The sequence below is a fragment of the Microtus ochrogaster genome, linkage group LG4, assembly GCF_000317375.1.
Source record: "Microtus ochrogaster isolate Prairie Vole_2 linkage group LG4, MicOch1.0, whole genome shotgun sequence".
Classification (NCBI taxonomy): Eukaryota; Metazoa; Chordata; class Mammalia; order Rodentia; family Cricetidae; genus Microtus; species Microtus ochrogaster.
Window position 1 is genome coordinate 43,280,077 of NC_022030.1, and position 23,751 is coordinate 43,303,827.

General features: G+C 37.9%; 1 protein-coding gene across 6 annotated transcripts in view; it reads right to left on the reverse strand.

The window, feature by feature from the left end:
• Pikfyve (phosphoinositide kinase, FYVE-type zinc finger containing) overlaps positions 1-23,751 on the reverse strand; it is an 85,600-nt gene that overhangs the window by 3,582 nt on the left and 58,267 nt on the right. For all 6 annotated transcript variants that reach the window (XM_026786146.1, XM_005361458.3, XM_026786149.1 and 3 more), the window contains 17 exons: positions 22,814-22,985; positions 19,317-19,495; positions 18,484-18,597; positions 18,041-18,149; positions 17,781-17,935; positions 17,224-17,314; positions 13,840-13,900; positions 12,869-13,006; positions 11,720-11,840; positions 9,589-9,684; positions 8,104-8,187; positions 7,203-7,300; positions 4,556-4,720; positions 2,799-2,858; positions 1,940-2,116; positions 825-928; positions 17-145 (listed from right to left, as the gene is read on the reverse strand). In XM_026786146.1, coding sequence (XP_026641947.1) covers positions 17-145; positions 825-928; positions 1,940-2,116; positions 2,799-2,858; positions 4,556-4,720; positions 7,203-7,300; positions 8,104-8,187; positions 9,589-9,684; positions 11,720-11,840; positions 12,869-13,006; positions 13,840-13,900; positions 17,224-17,314; positions 17,781-17,935; positions 18,041-18,149; positions 18,484-18,597; positions 19,317-19,495; positions 22,814-22,985 — 2,053 coding nt within the window. The remainder of the gene's footprint in view (positions 1-16; positions 146-824; positions 929-1,939; positions 2,117-2,798; positions 2,859-4,555; positions 4,721-7,202; positions 7,301-8,103; positions 8,188-9,588; positions 9,685-11,719; positions 11,841-12,868; positions 13,007-13,839; positions 13,901-17,223; positions 17,315-17,780; positions 17,936-18,040; positions 18,150-18,483; positions 18,598-19,316; positions 19,496-22,813; positions 22,986-23,751) is intronic.

The window sequence follows — 23,751 nt, forward strand, 5'->3', positions numbered from 1 at the left end:
CACACAATGTCCTCACCTGTGCCATCTTTCTCCCATAGAAAAGATTTTCCATGACAAGGAGATCTAACTTCTTCTCAGTGTTGTTTTGAGAGTTCTTATAACCAATTCTGTAAACTCCAAGAATTTTGGCCAAAGCAGTAGGCCTCTAGTCAAAAAGAGATCAAAATAAAGTATTACCAAAATAAGATTATCTCTAAGTCATATAATATCTGGTTTGTCCATGTAATAGCCAAGAATGGTTTTCTACTAATATAGCAGGAATAGGTACTTGAAATTCTTCAATGTCAGAAGTTGCATGCCAGTAACAATAGTAGATCCTTAAATTATACAACAGGATAGCTAGTCCTTCACAGCTGTTCAAATTCAAAAACTTTATCATCACATGAACATTATTTACCCTCATAATCTGCAATACATTATTACTTGACAACAACCATAAAACCCTTCATAATTCCTTCATTAAATATTCACGGTCACTGATCAATGACAAGTGAGCAAACCCGAGCTACTGTTTTGCTATAAGGAAAGTACCTCCTCATTACTCAACAAAAATACTGTCTTTAAATGGACACCTAATAGTCTCATATTTTATATTAACTTACATATGTTTGGTGGGTATGTACACACCAACCAAAAGCTAATTGTTTAAGGCTACAGGGTTCCTTAATGGCAGAGGTAGGGAAAACAGATATCTAAAGACTCTGCATTCCTACACATCACAGTAGCATAAAAGATTCCAGGCACGCCCAGCTCTTATCTTTCCACAGAGAAAGCTTTTTGAACCCCAACGCACTGTAACTGCAAACAAGATTCAGGATTTCTACCTTTTGCTGGACAGCATTTGTGATGTAGTTGAAGTAGTGTGGCGCAAAGTCCAGGAAAGACTGAACTTCCAGACGAGGCATCTGCTTCAGAATGAATCTATCATCTACAGAAGAAATCCACATTTATTCATCACAATACATACTGTCTGCTATAAAATGAAAGAGCAATCACTCCAGAGAACACAAATCACTTGTTTATTTTGTTTCAAGGTTTTTTTAACCACACTCTGAAAATTTTGATCAGAGAGCAATTACCAAGTAATTAAAATATTCAGAGTCCTAAGGATTATATGGACTAAAAACACCCACTACTCAAATCTACCCTCAAATCTAAATTCATAGCATAAATTCATTTATTTACTTTTTATAACTCTCAAAGAATGCTTATTAACTCCACTGCTACTTCAATAATTCTTGAAAGTCATTAAAGTTTTTATGAAGTCACAAATCTACACTGTCTTCAATAATTTTGTGTTCGGTGAGTATTATGTTCTTAGGTAAGCCTGTATAGGAAAGAAGTTGGCCTTTGTATATTCCGGCCAAACATCTCTACTGTTCCTTTTCTATCATCAGTTCTATGGCACCCAATGAGCTTCCCCCAGGCTGTTTGCTGTGGTCTGAATCTGAGATCTCCCCCACCAGCCCCATGCTTTCAAGCTTGTTCAGTCCGCTGACCCTGCTACGGAAGGGGTGAGGCTTTAGGAGGCAGGCCCAGCTGGAAACAGAGAAAGACTTTTCCTCTACCCCAGCCTCACTTTCTGCCTCCTCTCTGTGATGACGTGAATGGCTAGCAGCCACCACATGCTCCCTCTGCCAACCACTCAGGAGCTGAACATGAACTGAAATAAATCTGCCCTCCCTTAGGCTGTGTCTGCCAGGCATCTGGAGTGTAGTTATAGACAATAACCAATGGAGTTTCCACATAGATCTGAAAACTCAGACCATGTCTCAGCCTATATAGTCTTTGAAGATGTTATTACTCTTCTCAGGAACAGAAAGAACCTAGAGGACTTTGTTTGCCAATGGTGAATATATAATGCCCACTTCAAGTGTGTCGTAAACAATCTCAAGGCAAAGAACAGCAAGTGTTTGCACTAGTGAGTAAACAGAATTACCTTCCGTGGCATAGAATGCAGCTCCTGACTTGCCTCCCCGGGCCTGCCAGGGTGAGGAGTGAGAAAGGGAGCGGATAAAATCTTCCTCACTGCTCCCCAGAACCACCTCCCGCATCTTATGAAACTCTCCCGCGTAGTACAGCCGACAGTAAAACTTGGCATTTGCATCCGAAAATTCTATAAAGAGTTGAAAAGATCAAAAAGAAAAAAGGATATAAATAGAAAATTTCTTATCTCTCCAAGTACCAAACATAATGAAGTAAAAATCTGGCCAATCACAACTGTGTTGTGTCAAGCTTCATCTATGGGAACACCATCTGACCATCCACTCTGCGCTCTGCTCTGCTTTTACACGGGGACTGTATTTTCTTCATCTATAGGAACACCATCTGACCATCAACTCTGCGCTCTGCTCTGCTTTTACACGGGGACTGTATTTTCTTCATCTATAGGAACACCATCTGACCATCAACTCTGCGCTCTGCTCTGCTTTTACACGGGGACTGTATTTTCTTCACTGCATCTCTAAAGCAGTTCTTAAACGTCAGCTCTCATGAGCACATAGCCATATGGCAATGAGGACTGAAACCAGGGCCAAGACATGCTGGGCGAGCATGTCATCCCCACCCCAAATAAACACTAGCTCTGCGCCTCTCAACTACATAGTAAGAAAATATTTCAACTTTAGAAATTAAAGTATAATTTATTATAAATTACAATTTAAATAAAGAAAATAAATAATACAGATTTTATAAATTGAAAACTCATACCAATACCTAACATTCATTTAAAAAAAAGTCAGGACATTTATCTAGAATGAAGTTACACATCTTAGACAAAATGTTAACTGCACACTTACGAAGTTCCACATGAGGATTTGTGAGTTGTTTTTTCTGTGTGTCTCCTCCATCTACTTCATCTAAAAGATTCAATATCATTTATAAAAGCAAAGCATTAGACGTTCATTTTGGCCTTTTTCCAAATATAGCAACAAAAGTTAGCAGATTAATAATATAAATATCCTAATCAAATCACTATAAAATATGCATTAGACAGACAAATTATGTAAATGACTATAATAAAAATGCATGCTCTATCCTGGGATTTAAATATTTCAGATTGGATCACTTTTCTTACATATAAGTGATTTCTGTGACAACAATATAGTAAACTCAAGCTTTTACACCAAGAATTCAAGAATTCCCAAGGCTCTTCACCCCTGTTTACGAAAGATTTTTTTTCTAGGCGCATATATATATATGCTTCTTGATATATTAAAGTCTTTTCTTTTTTTGCATTAGACTCATCTTTCTGGCCAGATCCACTATGTTTACTGTTAGTATTCAGGCGTCTGTAAGGCCTGACCTTGGGGTATACGTCCTCAGCTGCAGCCACTATAGGCATCTCCTGTGCACATTTACCGCACTCCCTTTAAAAAGGGCCCTGCCCACCTCCCATCTCGCCCTCTTTCTCTCTGTCTCTGTGTGTCTCTCTGTTCTCTTCTCTTCTGCTACTACTGTCCCCAGAAGCCGGTCTCCCCGTCCCCTGCCTCCTTTCCCATCCACTGTCCCCCAACAGAATATCCCTCCCTCCACCTGAGTTCTCTCTCACGCCACTTTTTTTAAAATTACAACATTTTACTATAAATATGAAACACATCCTAAAGTCTAAAAGAACAAACCATCCCCTAAGTCTCACATTTCAGAACCATTTATTAGGCTTCATATCTCTTCATAACCCTCCAAGGAGCACAGTACAGACACCTACAGACCAGCAGTAACATAAAGAATATTAAACATGTAAAAACAATTTATCAGTTGCTATGTTTTTGTTTTGTTTTTCTTAGTTTTGAAATAGGGTGACCTAAACTGGCCATGAACTTAAAATCCTCCTGCCTCAGCCTCCTGAGTGCTAGAATTATATCTGTATACCACCAAGTCAATTTGCAGTTTTGATTTTTTTCTTTTTTATATAAAATATATGGTGATCACATTCTTTTCCCTACCCCAACTCCTCCCTACCCACCTGACTTCAGCTCTCATGTTCTTGCCCTCTTTCTCAAAAAGAAAAAAAAAAGACATGAAAGTCAAAACAAAAATCTAAGAAGACAAAAAAATCCTAAGAGAAAATATGCACAACATACAAAAACAAAACAAAGAGTCTGTAATCTGCTTTCTGTTGGCCAATTACTCCTGGGCATGGGGCCTGCCCTAGTATGTGGGTGATAAACCCAGAGACACTCCATTGGCAAGAACTGATTTTCCTTTCCCAGCAGGAATCAATGACTAACAGTTTGTTGGCTAGGAAATAAACAGCCATCTTACGGGACTGGGGAAGAAGAAAGCATGTGGAGAGATAGTGGGTAATGAAGAGATGAATACATGTTATGAATTATGTTTACATGTATAATGCCACTGAGCCCTTAGAAGACTTTGCTTTTGCTTCTTTATAGGTATGGACACTAAAGCTTTCTGATTCTAGCACACAAAAAATAATATTGCAGACCTCTGAAGCCAAATGGACTCTTCAAGTATCATGCTGTTCCTGGTCTGTTACACAAAACTGAAGGAAATAAATGAAGACTAAAAATAAGCCCATGCACCCCACTTAGCATACCTGGAGGCTCCCCGCCTTGGCTCTCTGTCCCCTCTTTGCCGGTCTGCCCCACCTGGTAGTAAGCACTGTCGGCCCCACGTAAAGTCTCCCTCTTCTGAGAAGAGAGATCAGGGCTCCTCCCTGACGCTCCTCTGAAGAAGGACAACATTCCTGAAGCTTTTTTGGCTTAAAAATAAAAGGTAACACATTAACTTAGAGGTAGGTCACTAACGGCGGCAGTAATCAGGCATGAAGCTAATGGTCTGCGTTACGCAGATACTCTTGTTTACAGGTTTTAATTCCACATGCTGATGCGTTTGTAAGTCAGTGAGCACCTTCATCAAAAACAAGGCAAAAACGTTCGGCTAGTTGAAAGTAAAATGCGAGAAATTCCCCAGAAAGCCAGACAAAACTCTTGGTTAAGCAATAGCAAGAATTATCACAGCATTCTTAAAACACTGCAGTAAAAATCAACATGAAACAATTTCATAAGCTAAAAGAATTCAAAGCTAAAGGTAACATCTTTGTATCTTTTACACTCTGTATTGTTCTAATATTTATTTTCTTATTTTATGCATATGGCAATTTGCCTGCATCACATACACCACGTTCATGAATTCCTGAAGAAGCCAGAATCCCCTAGAACTGGAGTAACAGAAGGTTGTTAGTCATGATGTGGATGCTGGAAATCAGACCCATGTTCTCTGGAAGAAACACCAGCACTCATCCCGTGAGCCAGCTTTCAGTCCCTGTGTTCTGTATTTTAACAGAGGAAAACATTTTGTGCACAGAATCTTTCAAAATAAAGAAAGAAAGAAATAGGTATCGTACTTCACAGGGGGTTGGAAAGACAACAAAGCAGCTAAGAGCAGCATCCTGCTCTAGCAGAGGACCTACGGTCTGTCCCCAGCGCCCACACCAGACAGCTCAAAAACTGCCTGTAACTCCAGCTGTACATCTGACACCTTCTTCTGACTCAGTGGGCACCTAGACCCAAAAGCACACCCCTACAAAGACACACACACATAATTAAATAAAATAGGTGCTGGAGAGAGGACTCAGCAGTTAACAGCACACATTGCTCTTCCAGGAGACCTGTGTTTGGTCCTCAGCACCCATGTTAGGCAACTATGAGCTGCCTGCAACTCCAATTCCAGAGATCTGACATCCTCTTCTGTCCTCCAAGGAGACACACACAGCATACATAAGTAAACAGACATGTACATGAAAAAAATAGTAGAAATAAAATATTTTTTTCATTTTAATATTTTAATATTTAATATTTGTTAGGTCCCCTGTAAGTGGAGTAACACAGCTGTAAACCGCCATGCAGGTGCTAGGAACTGAACCTGGGTCATCTAGAAGAGTATCTATGAAAAAGCAGTCAGTGCACTCAGCCATAAAGCCATTCCTCCAGCCACAAAAAATAAAATCTTAAAAAAAAATAGCATATATAAAATTTTTAAAAAGTATTCTAGAATGACAAGAATGTATACTTTTGCTTTTTTGTTTACAGTTTTAAACTTCATTCATCATATTAATATGTGTGATTCTAACAGTATCACTTACAAAATCCATAGAGTATCAATCATAAAAATGCTTAATACCCACTGGTGCATAAGGCTTTGCCAACAGAAATGCAATTTTTGTGGGGATAATCATGTGTAGAGACCCAAAAAACTGGATGGTGGCTCATATAAACACACCAGGACACTGGAGCTCTGACTTCCTCAGTCTCTGTAGAGTCAGAGGTGGCTGGCTCTAAGCCTGGGTCCTGACAAGTAAGTCTGAAGGGCACAGATGCACCCTAATAATAAAGGAGCACAGATACACCCTACACCACCCTTCTCTTTGCTTCAGCACAAATTTGGAATATTGTTTTAATTTAAAGAAAATGAGAAAAATAAAAAATCCTCTCTTGTCACTGGGCAGATCAACACCAGCAACTGTCTGCTGCATTCGTAAGGTTTTGCAGTCACTTCAGCTTCCTGGTCCTACCAACCACAAAGCATCAGCAAACACTGAACATGAGCCACATCCAAGCCCCAGCTCTACTTCCGTCTAGTCCTGAGCAAGAGAATTAAAATCGTAGCTCCCTTCCTAAAAACATGGATGCAGCAGACAATTCTTATGAGAGTATGGTAAAGCTTAATAGATAATAGCAAAAAAGTTGTCAGTTCACCAATAATGACATAAAATTTTAAAGCGTGTACATTGTTATTGTTTCTTAGGGTATATATTTTAGGTGGAACGCTTAAGAAAGACAGATCCTTCTTCTCACCAAGGGCTTCTACATGTTTTAAATTCAGTGAACTGAATCTGCATTTCCAGAAGACTCACAGAAGCAAAACATCTATAAAACAGGATTTAAAAAAAAAGTTTATTTTTCAAAGAGCAATTCTTACCAGATGGCACTTTTATCACTTTTGTTTTCCTCCACAAATCATAAATAGAACAATTATAGAAATGTCTGCATTTAGAGCTGGTGAGATGGCTTAGTGGTTCCGGTACTTGCCTCCAGGCCTGAGAACCTGAGCAAGACTGCTGAGACCCACATAGTGGAAGGATCAGATTGACTCTGGTTTCCACACACACATAGACGCAATAATAGTAATAGTGATAACAATAATAATAATAATAATAAATGTAATAAAAACTTAAATCTTACTTGGTTGAGGTTCTGCTTCTATTGTACGGTTTGTCTGTCCTCCACTAATTTCAGGTAATCTAATAGGGCTGCTACTCTTTGGTCTGTTATCTAAAGCACTACCATGAAAACAAAGAAAAAAATAGTTTGAAGATATTCAGTTAGAATAAAGCAAGCATCCTAATTCCTAAATTAAAGCCACCCACAATACCAAAAATCTGATTCATGGTTTTGATAAAAACAAGTTACAAAAAATATTGAAATATTTACTAGGTTTAAAAAAATAAAATACTAGGATGAGAAAAGTATACAGAAATGTACAAAACAATAGACTTTTATAAAATTTTCCCAAACACTGTTAGAACTATAATAAGTAAATTACAAAATTACATCAATTTCATTTTTTTACTTTAATTGCAAAGATAATTCAGACTAAATTTTATTAGGTCAGTAAAGCAGGAGAATTTATTTCAATAAGGATAAGCCTATGGCAATTTCTGTCTAAAACACAGAACATGCTAAGTGCATTGATTTGAGTATTTATTTTCTAAATATTAGGTTTATTAGTACTATAGAACTTGACAAACACTTAAAATTATAAAGCCAAGCAGTAGCACAACTAACTTTACAGGTTACTGGTTTTTTTCTTTAATAAAACAGCTTCTTATTTTTATCATTTAAAAAAATTGCAAATTTTAATCCACAGCATATAGTGACACATCACAACAATGTCAGTAACTGTGTCCTAAAGGCTGTGGAGACCTTACAAGACTTGAACTGTGCTGTCCAACAGCTAGCCGAAATGACTTATGTGAACCTAGGAGATTGTGTGCTAATGAATGCTGTCACAGAATAAAGTCCAAGGATACAGAAGATGATGACATAGCTCAATTTAGAGAGATTCTACTCAGTCATTATTCACCTATTTGCTGGAAGCCCTTCTTCAGCACTGTTCCACAGAGTTGCCTTGGACAATTCCTCTAAGGCATTTCGGTATTCTTTACAACTTGGGGCAGAAATAGGTTGAAAAGTGTTAAAACATTAAGCTCTTCTTTAACAATAAAACATAAGTTTTAAAATAAATTTTGCATTATAGAAGCATAATCATTGTAAATGTCCATAAAGATTTAACTCACCAGTTCATCAACTATATCCATTGTATAAGGGTTAGGATGTAACTTAGTGGGAGAGCTCTTGCTCTAAAGGCCCTGGATTTAAGGCCATCAACAACCCTCACACAAATTACCCCCAAAAAAGAACAGATAAGTTAAAATAAGAAAGACTGAGACTTAGTACAACAGAGAGTAACGGAATTTGAAAGTGATTTTCTATTTAAAGGATCTAATTAAAAAAAAATAACATTCCAAAGATTTAAAATCTGATTCTTGGATGAGTAGCCTGGAATATTAGTATGCATCACTTTCCTAAAATATTGAAACAGGAATTCAGATAGAACACTTGCTTCCTTAAGAATGGCTATATTTTTTGTGCCTTTAATATCTACTGACAGACTGTAATTAATCAACTAGGTAAGAAGCAAGTATTATCTTCATAATGCTAAAGCACAAAGAAAAGAATCATTATACAGACTCTTAGAAAGTGAAAAACTCTCATCTACAGAAAACGCTAACCTCCACGAAGGTAGAAGCACATACAACTATACTATTTACTCTGGTATATCTATGTACCACATTTTGTTTATAACCACATGTTTTTCAATAAATGTGACATTTTGTATAATCAATACATAAAAATAATTTTTTTATTTTACACTTTACAATGAAAGGAAAACTTTAGTTAAGCACCTCAGATCCTATTTAAATTAAATTCACCCACAGCCAAAATAGCTTTATGAATGAGATTCTTAGGTTTTTAGATATTAGATATAAATATTTTAAAGGTGAAATGCTTCTTTAAGAGAAACAGCAAGTCCATAAGCTATACATCCAAACATGTCTTTGGAACTAGAAGCAGAAATAGAATTCTCTAGGTAGAAAAATTTCAGGCAGTATGTGTGTGAAGTAGAAAGGAAGGAGATGATATTCAGATAATGCAAAACAGGTATGTTTCACTGTTATGTTAACAACTAAACCACAGAAAGAGTTACCAGGGCTATCAATCAGACAGCGTGGTCAGAATATTCAAGGGTTAGTAAATACTATGCCAAGTCACATTAGCTGTTAAGTATACTTGCTTCAAAGTCATGCCAAATCCCATTATTTGAGTAAAGGTTTTCAAATTAAAAAACAAACAAACAAACAAATAAAAAACATCATGACTATAGAACATATATTTTTGCTTGCATTTAATCATTTTCCTTTATTTTATTGTAAACAGCCCCTAAATAGGGTAATTAATAGACAGACACAGAAATTTACAGCTGTAATACAGGAAAGGCTTAGAGTACCTGAGTGCAAAGGCAATGATGGAGCTGGGCTCTTTCTCACAGACAGCAATGGGGACCCGTTCATGTTCATACATTAAATAGTGTTTATCTGGATCACTGCTCAATAAAGTAAGAATATAATTAGAAGTCAAATATAAAAATTGATTAACACAGTACAATCAAATCTCAGGACAATTTTAAGGCAACCATATGCTAAGCAACAGAAGCATAACTAAGAAAGCCAAGATGCATGCAAATGCTGAGAAACTTCATCAACTAAACAACAAAAGAAAAAAGAAATATTTATAAATCAATTGAAAAAAATCAGTTTTTGTTTAGGGGCTGGAGAGGTGGCTCAGCAGTTAAGAACACTAGGGCCAGGGCTTGATTCCTAGCACCCACATGGTAGCTTTGCAACTGTTACTCCATTCCAGAGGGAATCCAATGCCCTCTTCTGGCCTCTCCAGGCACCAGGCATACACGTGATACACAGATATACATGTAGGCAAAACACCCAGACACATAAAATTAAAAATAAATAGGTTTCAAATGGGGTTCTAGAAATGGTTACTCCAAAGCGTTACCTACTGCCAAGATGTTGGTCAGACTAGTCTCAAAAAAAGAGTATGCAATAAATAATCTAAAATACGGTGTTCTATCCTAACCCTCAGAGAGGCCTCCTAAAAGTTACATAGAAATAGTGCTTCTAGTTCCACAGCAATAACCTAAGAGTCACTCTGCTGCGATCACATGGAAACCAAGTGTTAACTTCAACCCAAATTTTGTTCCTCTGACTTCTGGGATCCATTAGGTAGAGTCCCTGACTTTGCTCAGATGCCATTTACTGACTATCCAATGTAGTGGAAAAACAACAGTGAGAAAAAGTTCTATTTGCACATTTTCCGTATATGTACATAGTTAAAAACACACTGGTCAGAACAGAACTGGCATGTATGTTTGTAGTGCAGGGAGGTAAAAAAACAATTCTGCAAGTAAACACAACCACTTTCGGTGGTGAGTGAGCAAGAGAATTATTATGGATGAATGTTAGGTCCTGTTTCCCAAGTCCCAGTGTAGTGGTATAGGGAGACAGGGCCTTTAGATCAAGAATAATGACACCATACATGGGGTCAGTGTCCTTGTCTCTCCACCATGTGAGGATGGCCTGGACGAGGACCGTCATCAGAATCGACCCTGCTGACACAAATGTGATCCTCCAGCCTCCAGAGTTGTGAGAAATACATCTGTATTGTTTATAAGCAAACCAGGATATGAAAATTCATCATAGCAGCCTACATGAAGACAAGAATTCTGAAAATACACAGAGACTTAATTTAGTTAGTACTAGGGCACAGAAGGAGCATTCAGTAAAGTTTTCTTCAAAAAAGAACATAACTTCCTGGTTGAGAAAGAGGTAATAGGACTCGGCCATTGTTCCCAATAGGAAGAACAAACGACATTGAACAACAGACTGCTAGGCCTGCAGCTGACCAAGTGAGCCTCTTATACAAGATACCATGTAGTGAATCCTACATGTCTGAGTATCTCTACTCTCTCTTCCCCAAGACCATGAGCTCCTAAGAGTAATGTTCTCCATCTGGGGACAAGAGAACAGCAATGAAAATTACTATTGAATAAAAACATAAATAAAGGCTCATGGTTTGGATATACTTGTGCCAGCATAACAAAGGCAGCATCTGATGGCCACATAGGCCAACCAGCAGAAAAACAAGCTTTTCCAGTCAGCATGCGTTTCTTTCCAGTCTGAGCAAGTACAGCATTAAAAAAAAATGAAACAAACAAACAAACAAAAAAACCATGAAAACATACTTGGATCATTTTGCTCCTTATCAGTATCTGTTAAAATAAATTATAGGGGTGGCAATGCACTCATATACAACCAGCAATATGTGTTTTAAAGATAAATGAATGTGGGCTGAGGAGATGACTCAAGTCCCCAGCACCATATAAGAAGCCAGATATGACCACACATGCCTGTGGTCTCCAGTACTAAGGGAGACAGAGACAAGATCACTGGGGTTTACTGGCCATCAGTTAGCTCTGGGTTCAGTGAAAGGCCCTGATAGTGCATATACACATGGATATTGCATATACACATATACAAAGAGCCACTTGGTCTTGAAATACTTACAAAGGAAATGGAATGGGATTATAGCTGTTTCCTGGAAGCAGATTAGCAAAGATGGCTTTCATGGTTGACTTCTCCTTCACCTGGCTGTCTGTGGATCCCAGCAAATGCCCGTCAAATACATCTAGGACGAAAAATAGTCTACTTACACATTAACATTCAGGAAAAATAAAAGGAGAAGCGTCTGCTGTTTTCTCTCGAGACTATAGACAGGCATACTGAGCACCATGGATATAAATGATGGTTTTCACTTTCTAGCTCAAGAAAGTCGCTTAGACACTGAAATGGCAACAGTGAGGTAAACTCAGCACTAACTCCAAGAAACATGTTTAGTTCCTTACATCTGAAACTCAGAGCATCCTGATCAGCGGTCTCTTATTGCCACAGGATCCATAGGGACTTTCTGTCTGACTATGCATGAACTGCCAGTGTTGTCTTTGCAGCACAGGAATGTGCATTCTAGCTATTACACCTGAGCTGACAGCAACGGTAAACTGAGCCAACGTTCAGAATTCAGTAGGTACTGCTTAACAGAAAACAAGATAACAGAGAAGCAAGGCATGGGTTTTGTTATAATGTAAATGTCTGTTGGAAAGAAATGGCAAAATTTTCCTTCACTTACAAAGCAATAATAATACACTTTACACACCTTTAAAAAGATGTCCCCAAAAGTAGAGAACAATGAGTAATACTGTTTTACTAGGACATTTACATACACAGAGTTCAGCTAACGGAGGAAGGGATAACATGAAAGGCTGTATTTTAAAAGGTACTTTAAAAATTAATTTATTATTTCTTTATGTGTATGAGTGTTTTGCCTGCATGTGTATATGTTTGACTGGTATCCAAGGAGGTGTCAGAAGAGGGAGTCAAATTCCCTGGAACTGGAATTATAAAGAGTTGTGAGCTGCCATGTGGGTGTTGAGAATTGAGCCCAGGATCCTCTGGAAGAGCAGCTGATACTCTTAACCAATGAGCCATCTCTCCAGCCCTTAAAAAAGAACTTTAAACAAACATAAACAATTCTAAAGGATAAGAAGCACCATATCAAAGAATTAGCCATGGTTTTCTTTTTCAGAGACACATAGGAAACAAGGAATCATCTCAGTCTTAGATTCAGTGAAACAGGGTGAACAGTGGCCGGAAACTTACCTTCAGAGCCACTGGCTGTGTCGAGGTCGGAGGGCCCTCCCATTAGCTGCTCAGCCAGGGCCTCAGGAGGAGTTGGCAGCTGGAGATGGGTAGAGCTTGTGGAGCTCTGGCTGGACAGGGTTGTCAAGAAGCGATCCTCTAGAGAAACATCATCTTAGATGAGTCAGTTAAGACAAGATGTCCATTTCACCTGATAATACTTTTTTAAATGCCAAATCGTATTTCTACTTCTTAAAACGTGGAATTTTACCTTTTGGAAAATCATCTAGGTCATGTAACTTATGCCATAAAAATTGAAATAAAAATCCAGGAAGATTATATGATTTGGCCACAATAAAATCTTGGTGACAAAACTATAAATGCCTCCTGACCACTACCTAACACAATACCCTTTCCTTTATACTACATTATCTGCCTACATATGGTCTGGCTTCACAGAGAATGGAATTAACAGCACTGTAGGGAAACTTAGATGTTTACTCTGACAGAGAAAAAAAAATTATTACAGAAAAATGTAAACAAACAGTAAGTTCTATTCAACAGACAATCTATGTAAATTTCCCTACAGTTTCCAAAATGACACTAAGTTACTGAAGAATAAAAATTTTAGAAAGCAATTTAAGAACATAAAATATAAATTAACCATGCCAAGACAAACCCTAATAACAGAATAAGGAGGCTGCCTGACCAGCATAAGCAAAGAAGAAAGTCAACGCCCGGTTTTCTTCTTTTTCTCCTACTGGCAGCCCTTACTACCACTGTATGCATCTCTACACCTAATTTATGGTCCTATAACACACTGTATGACACTCTCAGACCAGTAAGAGTTATAAGTGTTCTATGAGGAGGAAAATTACTATGGACACATGTATTAGAAAATAATGTTCACATTAGCAGTTATGGCAACTTACAGAGTAAAATCTCTTTAAATGCAAGAGCAAGAGGTCATCAGACTACAAATAAAGACCAACCTTTTTCTCCATTGTGAAGTCCTGGAGAAATATTCCTTGGAGATGTGTCCATTGCACTTATCTGATGAGAAATAAATACACTATTTTTAAGGATATTTTTAAAAAAGAAAATCTCACTTTAAAAGTAGTCTAATGTGGGAGAGTCTTCTGTTTTGTGTTAATAAAGAAACTGCCTTGGCCCTTTGACAGGACAGAAAATTAGGTAGGTGGAGTAAACAACAGAATGCTGGGAAGAAGGGAAGTGAGGCAGACCCCACACCTCTCCTCTCCAGGCAAACGCAATGGAGCCAGCCGCCAGGTCAGACATGCTGAATCTTTCCTGGTAAGCCACCACCTCGTGGTGCTACACAGATTATTAGAAATGGGTTAAGGAAGATGTGAGAATTAGCCAATAAGAAGCTGAAACTAATGGACCAGGCAGTGTTTAAAATGAATACAGTTTCTGTGTAATTATTTTGGGTAAAGCTAGCCGTGTGGGAACCGGGCGAGATGAAAAGCAGGCCTGCTTGCCTCATCAATACAGTCTAACCTAGTGAATCTTGAAATTTTTGAACTCAAGACATGTTTCCACTAAAATATTATGTCTTTATAATTTAAAGTGGCTCTTGCCATTTTAATTAATTAAGTCTGAGTACATTCCTAAGTATGCATTTATTGGTTCACTTAGAAATAACACCATTACATAGAAACATAAATATAAAAGCTAGTTGAAGCAGAATAAAGCTATTTTCCAAAATTAAAAAAAAAAAACCACTAATGAAGAAGTGTCACTGTTTTACATTTTCAGAACTATCTTAGATGTCTGGCTAACTAGAAGACAGCTAGATTCTATATCCTGCAGACATGGACCCATGACTTTGAGAATATTGCTCTAAATAGTAGCTCACACCTTGGCATGGACACATCTAGGAACACTAAGTAGTCTAGGAAGCCCACTCCTCTCCTAACAGCCATCTACTGAACCGTCTATGTCCTATTACCCATGGACAACATGAGCAGAACTACAAGCCCTTATAAGTCATTTCATGTCAGTAGTAGCTACCATATTAGAGAAATTTTCTGTGTCATTTAAATAAAATAACCCACCACTATTACCTACTCCATCACCAAACTCTGCCTTCTTTACGCTTTTCTACAATCTTTTTAGGATCACTAAATTCTATTGGGTTCATGTATTTTCTATCAGTATCTTTTTAAACAGGCAAATGTTTCTACGAGACAGTAACTATGGCTATTGTTCACAAGTGAACGCCATATAAGCTAGGAAAACATGTAAAGAAAAATAGGTACTCAAAACCATTTGCCAAAAGGCAGTGTAACAGAATTTCAAGTCAATTTTCAACTTTTCAAAAGCAGATCACTTCATGGGTGATAGTGTATTTCTTTCTTTTTTAAAGATTTTTATTTATTTTTATGTGCACTAGATACATTTTTATGTTCACTTTTATGTAAACTAGAGTTACAGACAGCTGTGAGCTGTTATGTGGGTGCTGGGAATTGAATCCGGGCCCTCTGGAAGAGCAGCCAGTGCTCTTAACTGCTCAGCCATCATTCTAACTGGTATTCTTATCTAAATATTAAGAGGAAATACAATTATTAAATAGTCGCTTAACAGACAAAAAGAAATAACCATTCAATTTTCTAAAATGATTTGCAGTATGTGGAGCCATCATTCCATGACACTTCTTTACAACAGTCTGGTGACATGAAAAGAACCTTCCCCATCCTCAAAACACTCTGATGTCAGGATACAAGGCCATTACACTAGCATCATTTCCTGTGATATCTGAGCAGCATGACAGGCAGAATTCTAAAGGTCCCCAAAATGTTTAGCCTCTGGTGTATACACCCTTATTCTAATTATTCTAACAACCAGAAGTGATGGAGGAAGGTCATTGGTTAATTAAATAAAGAAGCTGCTTGCCCTGATAGGTTAAAACATAGGTGGGAGGAGTAAACAGAACAGAACGCTGGGAGGAAGAGGAAGTGAGCTCAGACTCGACAGCTCTCCTCTCGGGGGCAGACGCCTCAGAGAGATGCCATGCTCCAAGCTCCCAGGCAGATGCGATTCAGCTCTGACCCAGGATGGACGTAGGCTAGAATCTTCCCGGTAAGCGCACCTTGGGGTGCGACACACATGATTGGAAATGGGTTAGTCCAGGTGCGAGAGTTAGCCCAGAAAAGGGCTAGAGCTAAAGAGCCAAGCAGTGTTTAAATGAATACAGTTTGTGTGTTGTTATTTCGGGGCATAAGCTAGCCAGGCGGCCGGGGTGCCTGGGACGCAGCCCCGCCGCTTATATCACTACACAGAAGTCTAAGTATTGCTGTGAACGAATTTTGCAAATATAATGGTGCCAAGTCAACTGACCACAAAACCAAGAGAAATCTAGATACAAGTGCATTAAGCACAAAAATCTTAAAGCTGTGTAAGTCAGAGATAAACAAAGTGATCTGAAGCTCAAGAGGAGCTGGACCAGCATGGAAGGCCTAGAAGATGGAACAGATTGCTGGGCAGGGAATGTAAGCATCAACAGCCACCAATAGAAGATTGGTCACTATAGGAACCAAGTCCTGTCAACAACCTAAAGGAGCTTGGAAGAACATGCTGACCCTCAAAAATGAGAGACACCCTGGCCGAGCCCTTAATTTTAGCTCTGTGGGATTTTGAATAAAGAACCCAGTCATATACACCACTATGAAACAGTTAAGTCCGCATTTTTGAACACTAAGTTTGTTTGCAGCAAAAGAAAGCAACCAGTTGGGAAGCGAGTGATCCAGGGAAGACACCTTAAGAAGAACTTCTCATTCAAGCACAGAAATCAAACACCCAAAACTACACAGTAAGAAAAGTGCCCTAGCGCTTGAGAGAAGGCTTAACAGTTAAAGGCACCTGCTGTTCTTCCAAAAGACCTAAGTTTGGTTAGCAGCACCCACATGATGGCTCACAGTCACCTGTAACTCCAATTCCATGGGATCCGACGCCCTCTTCTTGTTCTGCGGGCTCTAGCCACATATGAGGTGCATATACAGACATGCAGACAAAACACTTATGCATATAAAAGTAAACAAATATATTTTTAAAAGAAAGGAAAATGAAAAATTAGAACTCTATTATATACGCTGAGAACCTACAAGATTCCTCTGTAATATCCTTAATGGTGTATCAGGGACAGTAGCCTTTTGACAAATACTTCAAAAAAATTAATTATAATACATCATTTTAATTGAGGTTAGTATATAAAAGTAATCCAGATCATATTTCCCTGAAAATACACCAACATGACAGAAAACTTTATGCATTAAACTACCACTCCTAAAGTGTTAGAAATGGGACTATGTGTTTATCAATGAAACAGTAAAGACAAAGCTACACTTTATTATTACCTTGCTTTCTTCACCTTGTCTCAATCTTCCAGGACTGGGAGGAACCGAAGGCCTCTTTCTACCTTTTTCCTGCTGGAAAAGGTCCTGCAACCTACAGTCACAGGCAGAAAGGACATGGTTTTGTTTCCAGTTTATACTTACAAACTTTCTCTTGAAACGGACTTTAAAGGTGTATGGAGCCACTACTGAATTCTTATGATAGGACAATGATCCAATCAATCTCACTCAGTAGCATACATATTTTAAACAGCAAAGAGGGCTGCTTCCTTTTGTTTTGTTTGTTTTTATCTTAACAAACTATGTAAAGGCTGCAATATGTTTTAAAGGATGAAGAAAACAAAAATCAAAAAATCTTCATAACTAAAAAAATAAAACAACTATAATTAATAGAGCTTTAAATTTAAAATATCGTCACTGGGAATTTAGCTAAGTGGTAGAGTATTGCCTAGCAAATGTAAGGCCTTGGATTTAATCTCCAGAACCAGAAAACAAATTTTGAAATATCATGGCAGAAGAAATTTGGTAGCAGTGTCAAGAAAGCCCCGACAAAGCCTTACCTGCTGTTCCATGCTTGCAGCACCTCACAGAGACTCTGCTTCTTGGCTATGAGTGACTCAAAGACGGACTGCAGCTGCTGAGGGGTATCCACAGAGGAGGACATAAGCCTTGCTTGCATCTTCTCAGTCCAGTTCTTGAACTCACCCTCCTCCATCTGGAAAGCAATAGATTCAAGTTCAATAAGCTGAGACACCACAGAGAAAAAGGGATTTCCAGCAAGTCAGCAACTTCAGTATTTTCTATAAAAGAAACAAATTACCTCTTTTTGTGCAAAAATATCTTCCATTTTTTCCTCTCTTGTTTTGCTAAATGTATCCGTTTTCAAGGATGCAAGTCTTTCATCAACAGCTTGGTATACCTGTGAAACTCTAAAAATGGGGAGGGTGCCACATTAGAGGAGTTAAAATCAAACCACTCCATAGAAATTAGAAAAGGTGTTTTATATAAAACTATCAATAAAACAAGCTACCTTATCAATAATCACATGGAAATTTTGCAAAGCAAAGCAACAAAGCCTCAAAGGAATGACTTTAGAATTTTAAGTTGTCACGTATGTTTTGGCGAGGTTTTCCTGGATTACTTGAACTTTTTCATTTTACACTGAGCACACACTACATATATGGGTAAACCTGACAACTAAATCAGCAATGGGTTACAAACACGACAAAGCAAACATGGATGACCAAAGACAACGAAACCTACTTCTGAAAAAAGTCCTTGAGGTCCTGGAGAAGAGATACTTTCAGTGGGGCTTGACGTTTAATGAATATTTTTGGTAGTGGAACACACACTTCAAGAAGACGAATAGGAGAATAACTGAGGGAAAAAAAGACAGTAACAGAAGAAAATAAAAAATATTTTAATAATTTATAAAGGGTATACATATATTCAAATGAGCATAAAAGAAAAATAAAGTTTTCTATAAAATCAAGTTTCATAAAGATAAAAAATAAATAAATAAAGGTAACTTTCAACCACCAGAGATATCTTCCCCAATACTGAGAGGATTTTTTTTTTATCCTTGCACTGTGATGCCATTATTATTATTCCTCTGAGGCCATCTGCTACAAAAACAGCAATGATTTTACTGTAAACCTTGCAGCTCTTAGGGTTCTTCATGAGTCTTCTTGTCCTTCCTACCTGAGGTATTGACTAAGAAATGCTGCATCCACCCTACACCCTACGTTTATGGCTAAAAGGCCCTGCTTTAAAAAGGAAATACATTCTAATTAATAAATATTTCGTGAGTATATTGTGTGTGAAACACTGTTCTAAGTACCAAGAATATAGCACCAAAATTTCTGTCCTCCTAACTCTAGAATAAGATGTGGGAAATAAACAAAATGTAAATATCTAAGATATATATATATATATATATATATATATATATATATTTTTTTTATCAGAGCACTACAGCAAAAAAGTAATAAACCAAGAATGAAGGAGGAAGTACTTGGCAGGTAAAATGTGAACAGAGAGCTATGTAAGTAAGAAAACAGCAGGTGATAATGTACAAGATCTCCCTGCCTTCTTACCTGAAGGATGCCACCATTTGATTATAAGAGAAATATTGGTGATAATCATGGTGGATAGAGTGACCACACGGCTCAGCATTGGCTCTGCGTGTGTACTGATGCCCATAAAACCGAAGTTCAAGGTACTTTGCAAATGACATAGACCAGGATTCATTTGAAAGAGCAACAACTGGTGTTACCTGGAGTTCAGAAAGGAAAACACTTAATAAATTACATGCTGAAAATCTCGTTTTTTGAAAGATATATTTTCTATTTTCCAAGACAAACAACATATTCTAACTGAGGGAGAAAAATTGGGGAAAAAACAAAATATTCAAAATGGATTTGAGCTGGGATGGTGTAGGAGGTCCTGTCTATGTGTTGTTTGTATTGGTTAATGAATAAAGAAACTGCCTTGGCCTGATAGGCCAGAACTTAGGTAGGCAGAGAAGAGAGAACTGAATTCTGGAAGAAAGAAAGCAGAAAAGAGAGACACCATAGAGCTGCCAGAATCAGACATGCTGAATCTTTCCTGGTAAGCCTCTGCCATGTGGCAAAACATAGATTAATAAAAATGGGATAAATCAAGGTGTAAGAGCTAGCCAATAAAATGTTGGAGCTAATAGGCCAAGCAGTGATTTAATGAACACAGTTTCTGTGTGATTATTTCAGGGCTAAGCTAGCTGGGCAGCCGGGACAAACAAGCAGCCATCTCGGCAACACTGGGAGGGTGAGGAGGATAGCTTTACTTTCTTTACAACCTTTACATGCCCATGGGGTAGGTCTCACACTAGCTGTCGCTAATGGGCATCTGAGATAGACAGGTCTCCCTTATTTGCATGATGCTCTGCTGAACATTCTTGCAAACATACTCAAAAGAGGCGTATTTGTTCCTTTATTTTTTTTTAAGATTTATTGATTATGTATACAGTATTCTTAGTACTCTGCCTGCAGGCCAGAAGAGGGCACCAGATCTCATTACAGATGGTTGTGAGCCACCATGTGGTTACTGGGAATTGAACTCAGGACCTTTGGAAGAGCAGGTGGTGCTCTTAACCACTGAGCCATCTCTCCAGCCCTTTTTTTTAAAGATTTATTTATTATGCGTATGGCATTCCTTCTATGTGTGCCAGCATGCCAGAATGAAGTGCCAGATCTCATCATAGATGGTTGTGAGCCACCATGTGGTTGGTGGGAATTGAACTCAGGATTTCTGGAAGAGTAGGCGGTGCTCTTAACTGCTGAGTCATCTCTCCAGCCCATATTTGTTCCTTTAGAATAAATCAGTAAGGGTGGGTAATGACGAATCAAAGGGCAATGTTTTTTTTTTTTGTCAAATCAGGTATATTCATTTACACATTTTGAACAGTAACTAAGAATACTAATTCCCTCACTTTCCTACCAATCCTATAAATTATTCATCTCTGAAATGTTTTTTAATGCATTTTACTTGTTTCATTTATATTTGGCTTCATTTATGCTTCAACTAGTTAATAAATAAATTCATTTGCATATTTAACTGACCATTTGTATTAATTGCTTTGTCATGACCTTTGCCCACTTTTTCTACTTCTGTGGCTTACAAAATTTAGCATTAAATTTTTCTTGTACTAGAAGTTTTTCTTTTGTGTATATGTTAACAAAAACTCTTTTCCTTTCTAGCATAACCCCATAAAACTTAAAAAAAATCTTAAATGCATAAACCAAAGCATGAAAAACAAGACCAAAATTTAACTATTGACTTAATTCAACAATCAATCTATAACAGTGTTTCTCAACCTGTTTGTCACAACCTCCTTGAGGGTCAAATAACCCTTTCACAAGGTCGCCTAAGACCACTGGAAAGCACAGATATTTACATTACAACTCATAACAGCATCAAACTGTTATATTTTGAAGTGGTGACAAAAATCATTTCATGGCTGGAGGTCACCACAATATGAGAAATTGTATTAGGGGTAAGAACCACTGATTTACCAGCATTTTGGAAGAGGACCTAAAGGTCTATGGTATGAGAATGATGCTAGGGCCTAGTTTAATGGTAAATAAAGCACTTGCCTAGCGTGTTCTCCACTAACACAGACAAGAAAGTACGGGAGACTTGATCATTACTATGAATCACCGCAGGCCGGTATGCTCCCAGCACATGAAGAACACTACTGTCACCATCCTCAAGTGCTATACTAACAGACTAATAGACACTGCTATTTTATCTACAATCCTCATAAAGCTTTCCAAGGACACTGAAAAATACATCAAGATAATAGTGAAGGCAGTTTTGATACATATATGCTGTAACATGAGTGAATAGTATATGTTTACAATGTTATACGAACTGGAGATGGCTCGGCAGTTAGGAGGACAGGCTGCTCTTCCACAGAGTCCAGGTTTGATCCCCCAGTGTCTCACAACAATTTTAACTACAGTTTCTGATCTTCTTGGGAAATATGCATATACATGCTACACAAACATACATGCAGGCGAATATGCATGCATGTAAAATAAAAGTAAAGGAAAACAACAAACACACCAAAAAAAACCAAAAAACCCATTAAGATTATGGCTGGAAAGATACCTCAGCAATTAAGAACACTTGCAGCCCTTGCAGAGAACCCCAGTTCAATTCCCACATTAGGTAACAAACAACCACCTGTAAGTACAGCTCCAAGTGATCTAAAGTCATCATTAGCCTACTCAGGTACTTTCACACACAGTACACATGCGTACAGTTGGGCACACACATATACAAATGAAATTAAATAAACCTTAAACCTAAACCTATGCCACTTCTCTAAAATTGATTGAATCACTTTAATAAAAAACAACAAAAATCACAATACTGATATCAAATAATTCCCTCAGAGATTGAAAAGATAGTTCAAAGAAATTAAATATGATTCCATGTCATTTTCTAATATTATACAAAAGTCTATACAGGTCATTGTCAACAAAGCCTCATCTACATGTTTTTAGAAGAGATGTTAATATAGCTCAGATTTGCTAGGAAAATAGCCTAAAATACTATCGTTACTGTTTTATAAGTCTGTCTCCTTCTTTACAAGCAATTTATATTCATTCTCTTTCTATGTCTAAAATGCAACACAGTTCCTAGAACACAGATGGGATTAAGTATCAGCTAAATTAACAAAAATAACAATATTTTCAAAATATAATTTCAATATATTATACTAGAAAAAGGTATACATAAATCATTATATATAGGGTTTTTCAAGACAGGGTTTCTTTGTGTATCCCTGGCTGTCCTGGGACTAGATCTGTAGACCAGGCTGGCCTCAAACTCAAAGATCCGCCTGCCCCTGCCTCCCAAGTTCCAGGATTAAACTGCCCAGCTAATGACATTCTTTAAGTAAAGTTTTCTAAAGTATTAGGTCAAACATATAGCACAAGAAGGTATATAAATAAGATCATGACAAATAACAAAGCTCAAAATACTATTGATTATCTATGCCCCAAAGCACCTCACAAATAGAAAGAAATATTCCAGCAGCAGCACATACTTGTTTGCAGATTCTGCACCAGGAATATGTGAGAATTGTATGTTGATATCCAGGCACCGGAGAATCCAACTCCTTTAGGATTATCTGCACACAGCCTTGGCCATGAACAAAGCGTCGAATGTGATGCACCATGGGGGTATCACAGAACATGCTAGGACACTGGTAAGATGACCTGTGATAAATAAGAGAACCCTTTCTCACATTAAGCATGAAACAGAGGATCACATATACCAAGTACTGAATAATCAGAGCCATGACCAAGCAAGTGACACACTACCTCTAGAGTAATGACCAACAGTGGACAATCTCAACAGGACACATGGGCCCTGAGCTGCAGCTGAACATTCTGTCTTAACCATAAAGCATTTGTCATCTGTCCATTTGTCAAACACCTTCTAATGCCCAGTGTCAAGCAACAGTAAAACCCAGACATTTTTAAGGACTGGACTTCCTGTGGAAGAGGTTGCTAACATTAAATTACTTGTCCCACACTGAGTAACTTAACTGGTAACAACAAGTGAATCATAAACTGATGTCAAGCTGGTCCTAAGTCTTCCCTGTTTTTCATCTGAATCACTGTAAAAGTAGACACACCAAAAAAAAGTCTTGGCGTGGCAGAGGAGCTGAACAGCTCCTCTGAAATATACAAGAAATAAAGGAAACAAGCACTAAGTGCTCCCAGTTGAATCACTGTAAGATATGCTCTGACGTGTGGTGTAAAGGTGAGGACCATCAACAGTCCTTCACATTCAACTCCCATGTTTTAGCTTGAAATTATGGGCTTCAAAAATGCATAATAATTAATCCCAGCACATGAGAGGCAGATCGCTATGAGTTTGAGGCCAGCAAAGTCTACATAGTGAGTGCCAGGACAGCCAGGGCTATAAAGAGGGCTCTGTCATAATAAAGGGAAGAGGAGGGGAGGGAAGGGGAGGGGA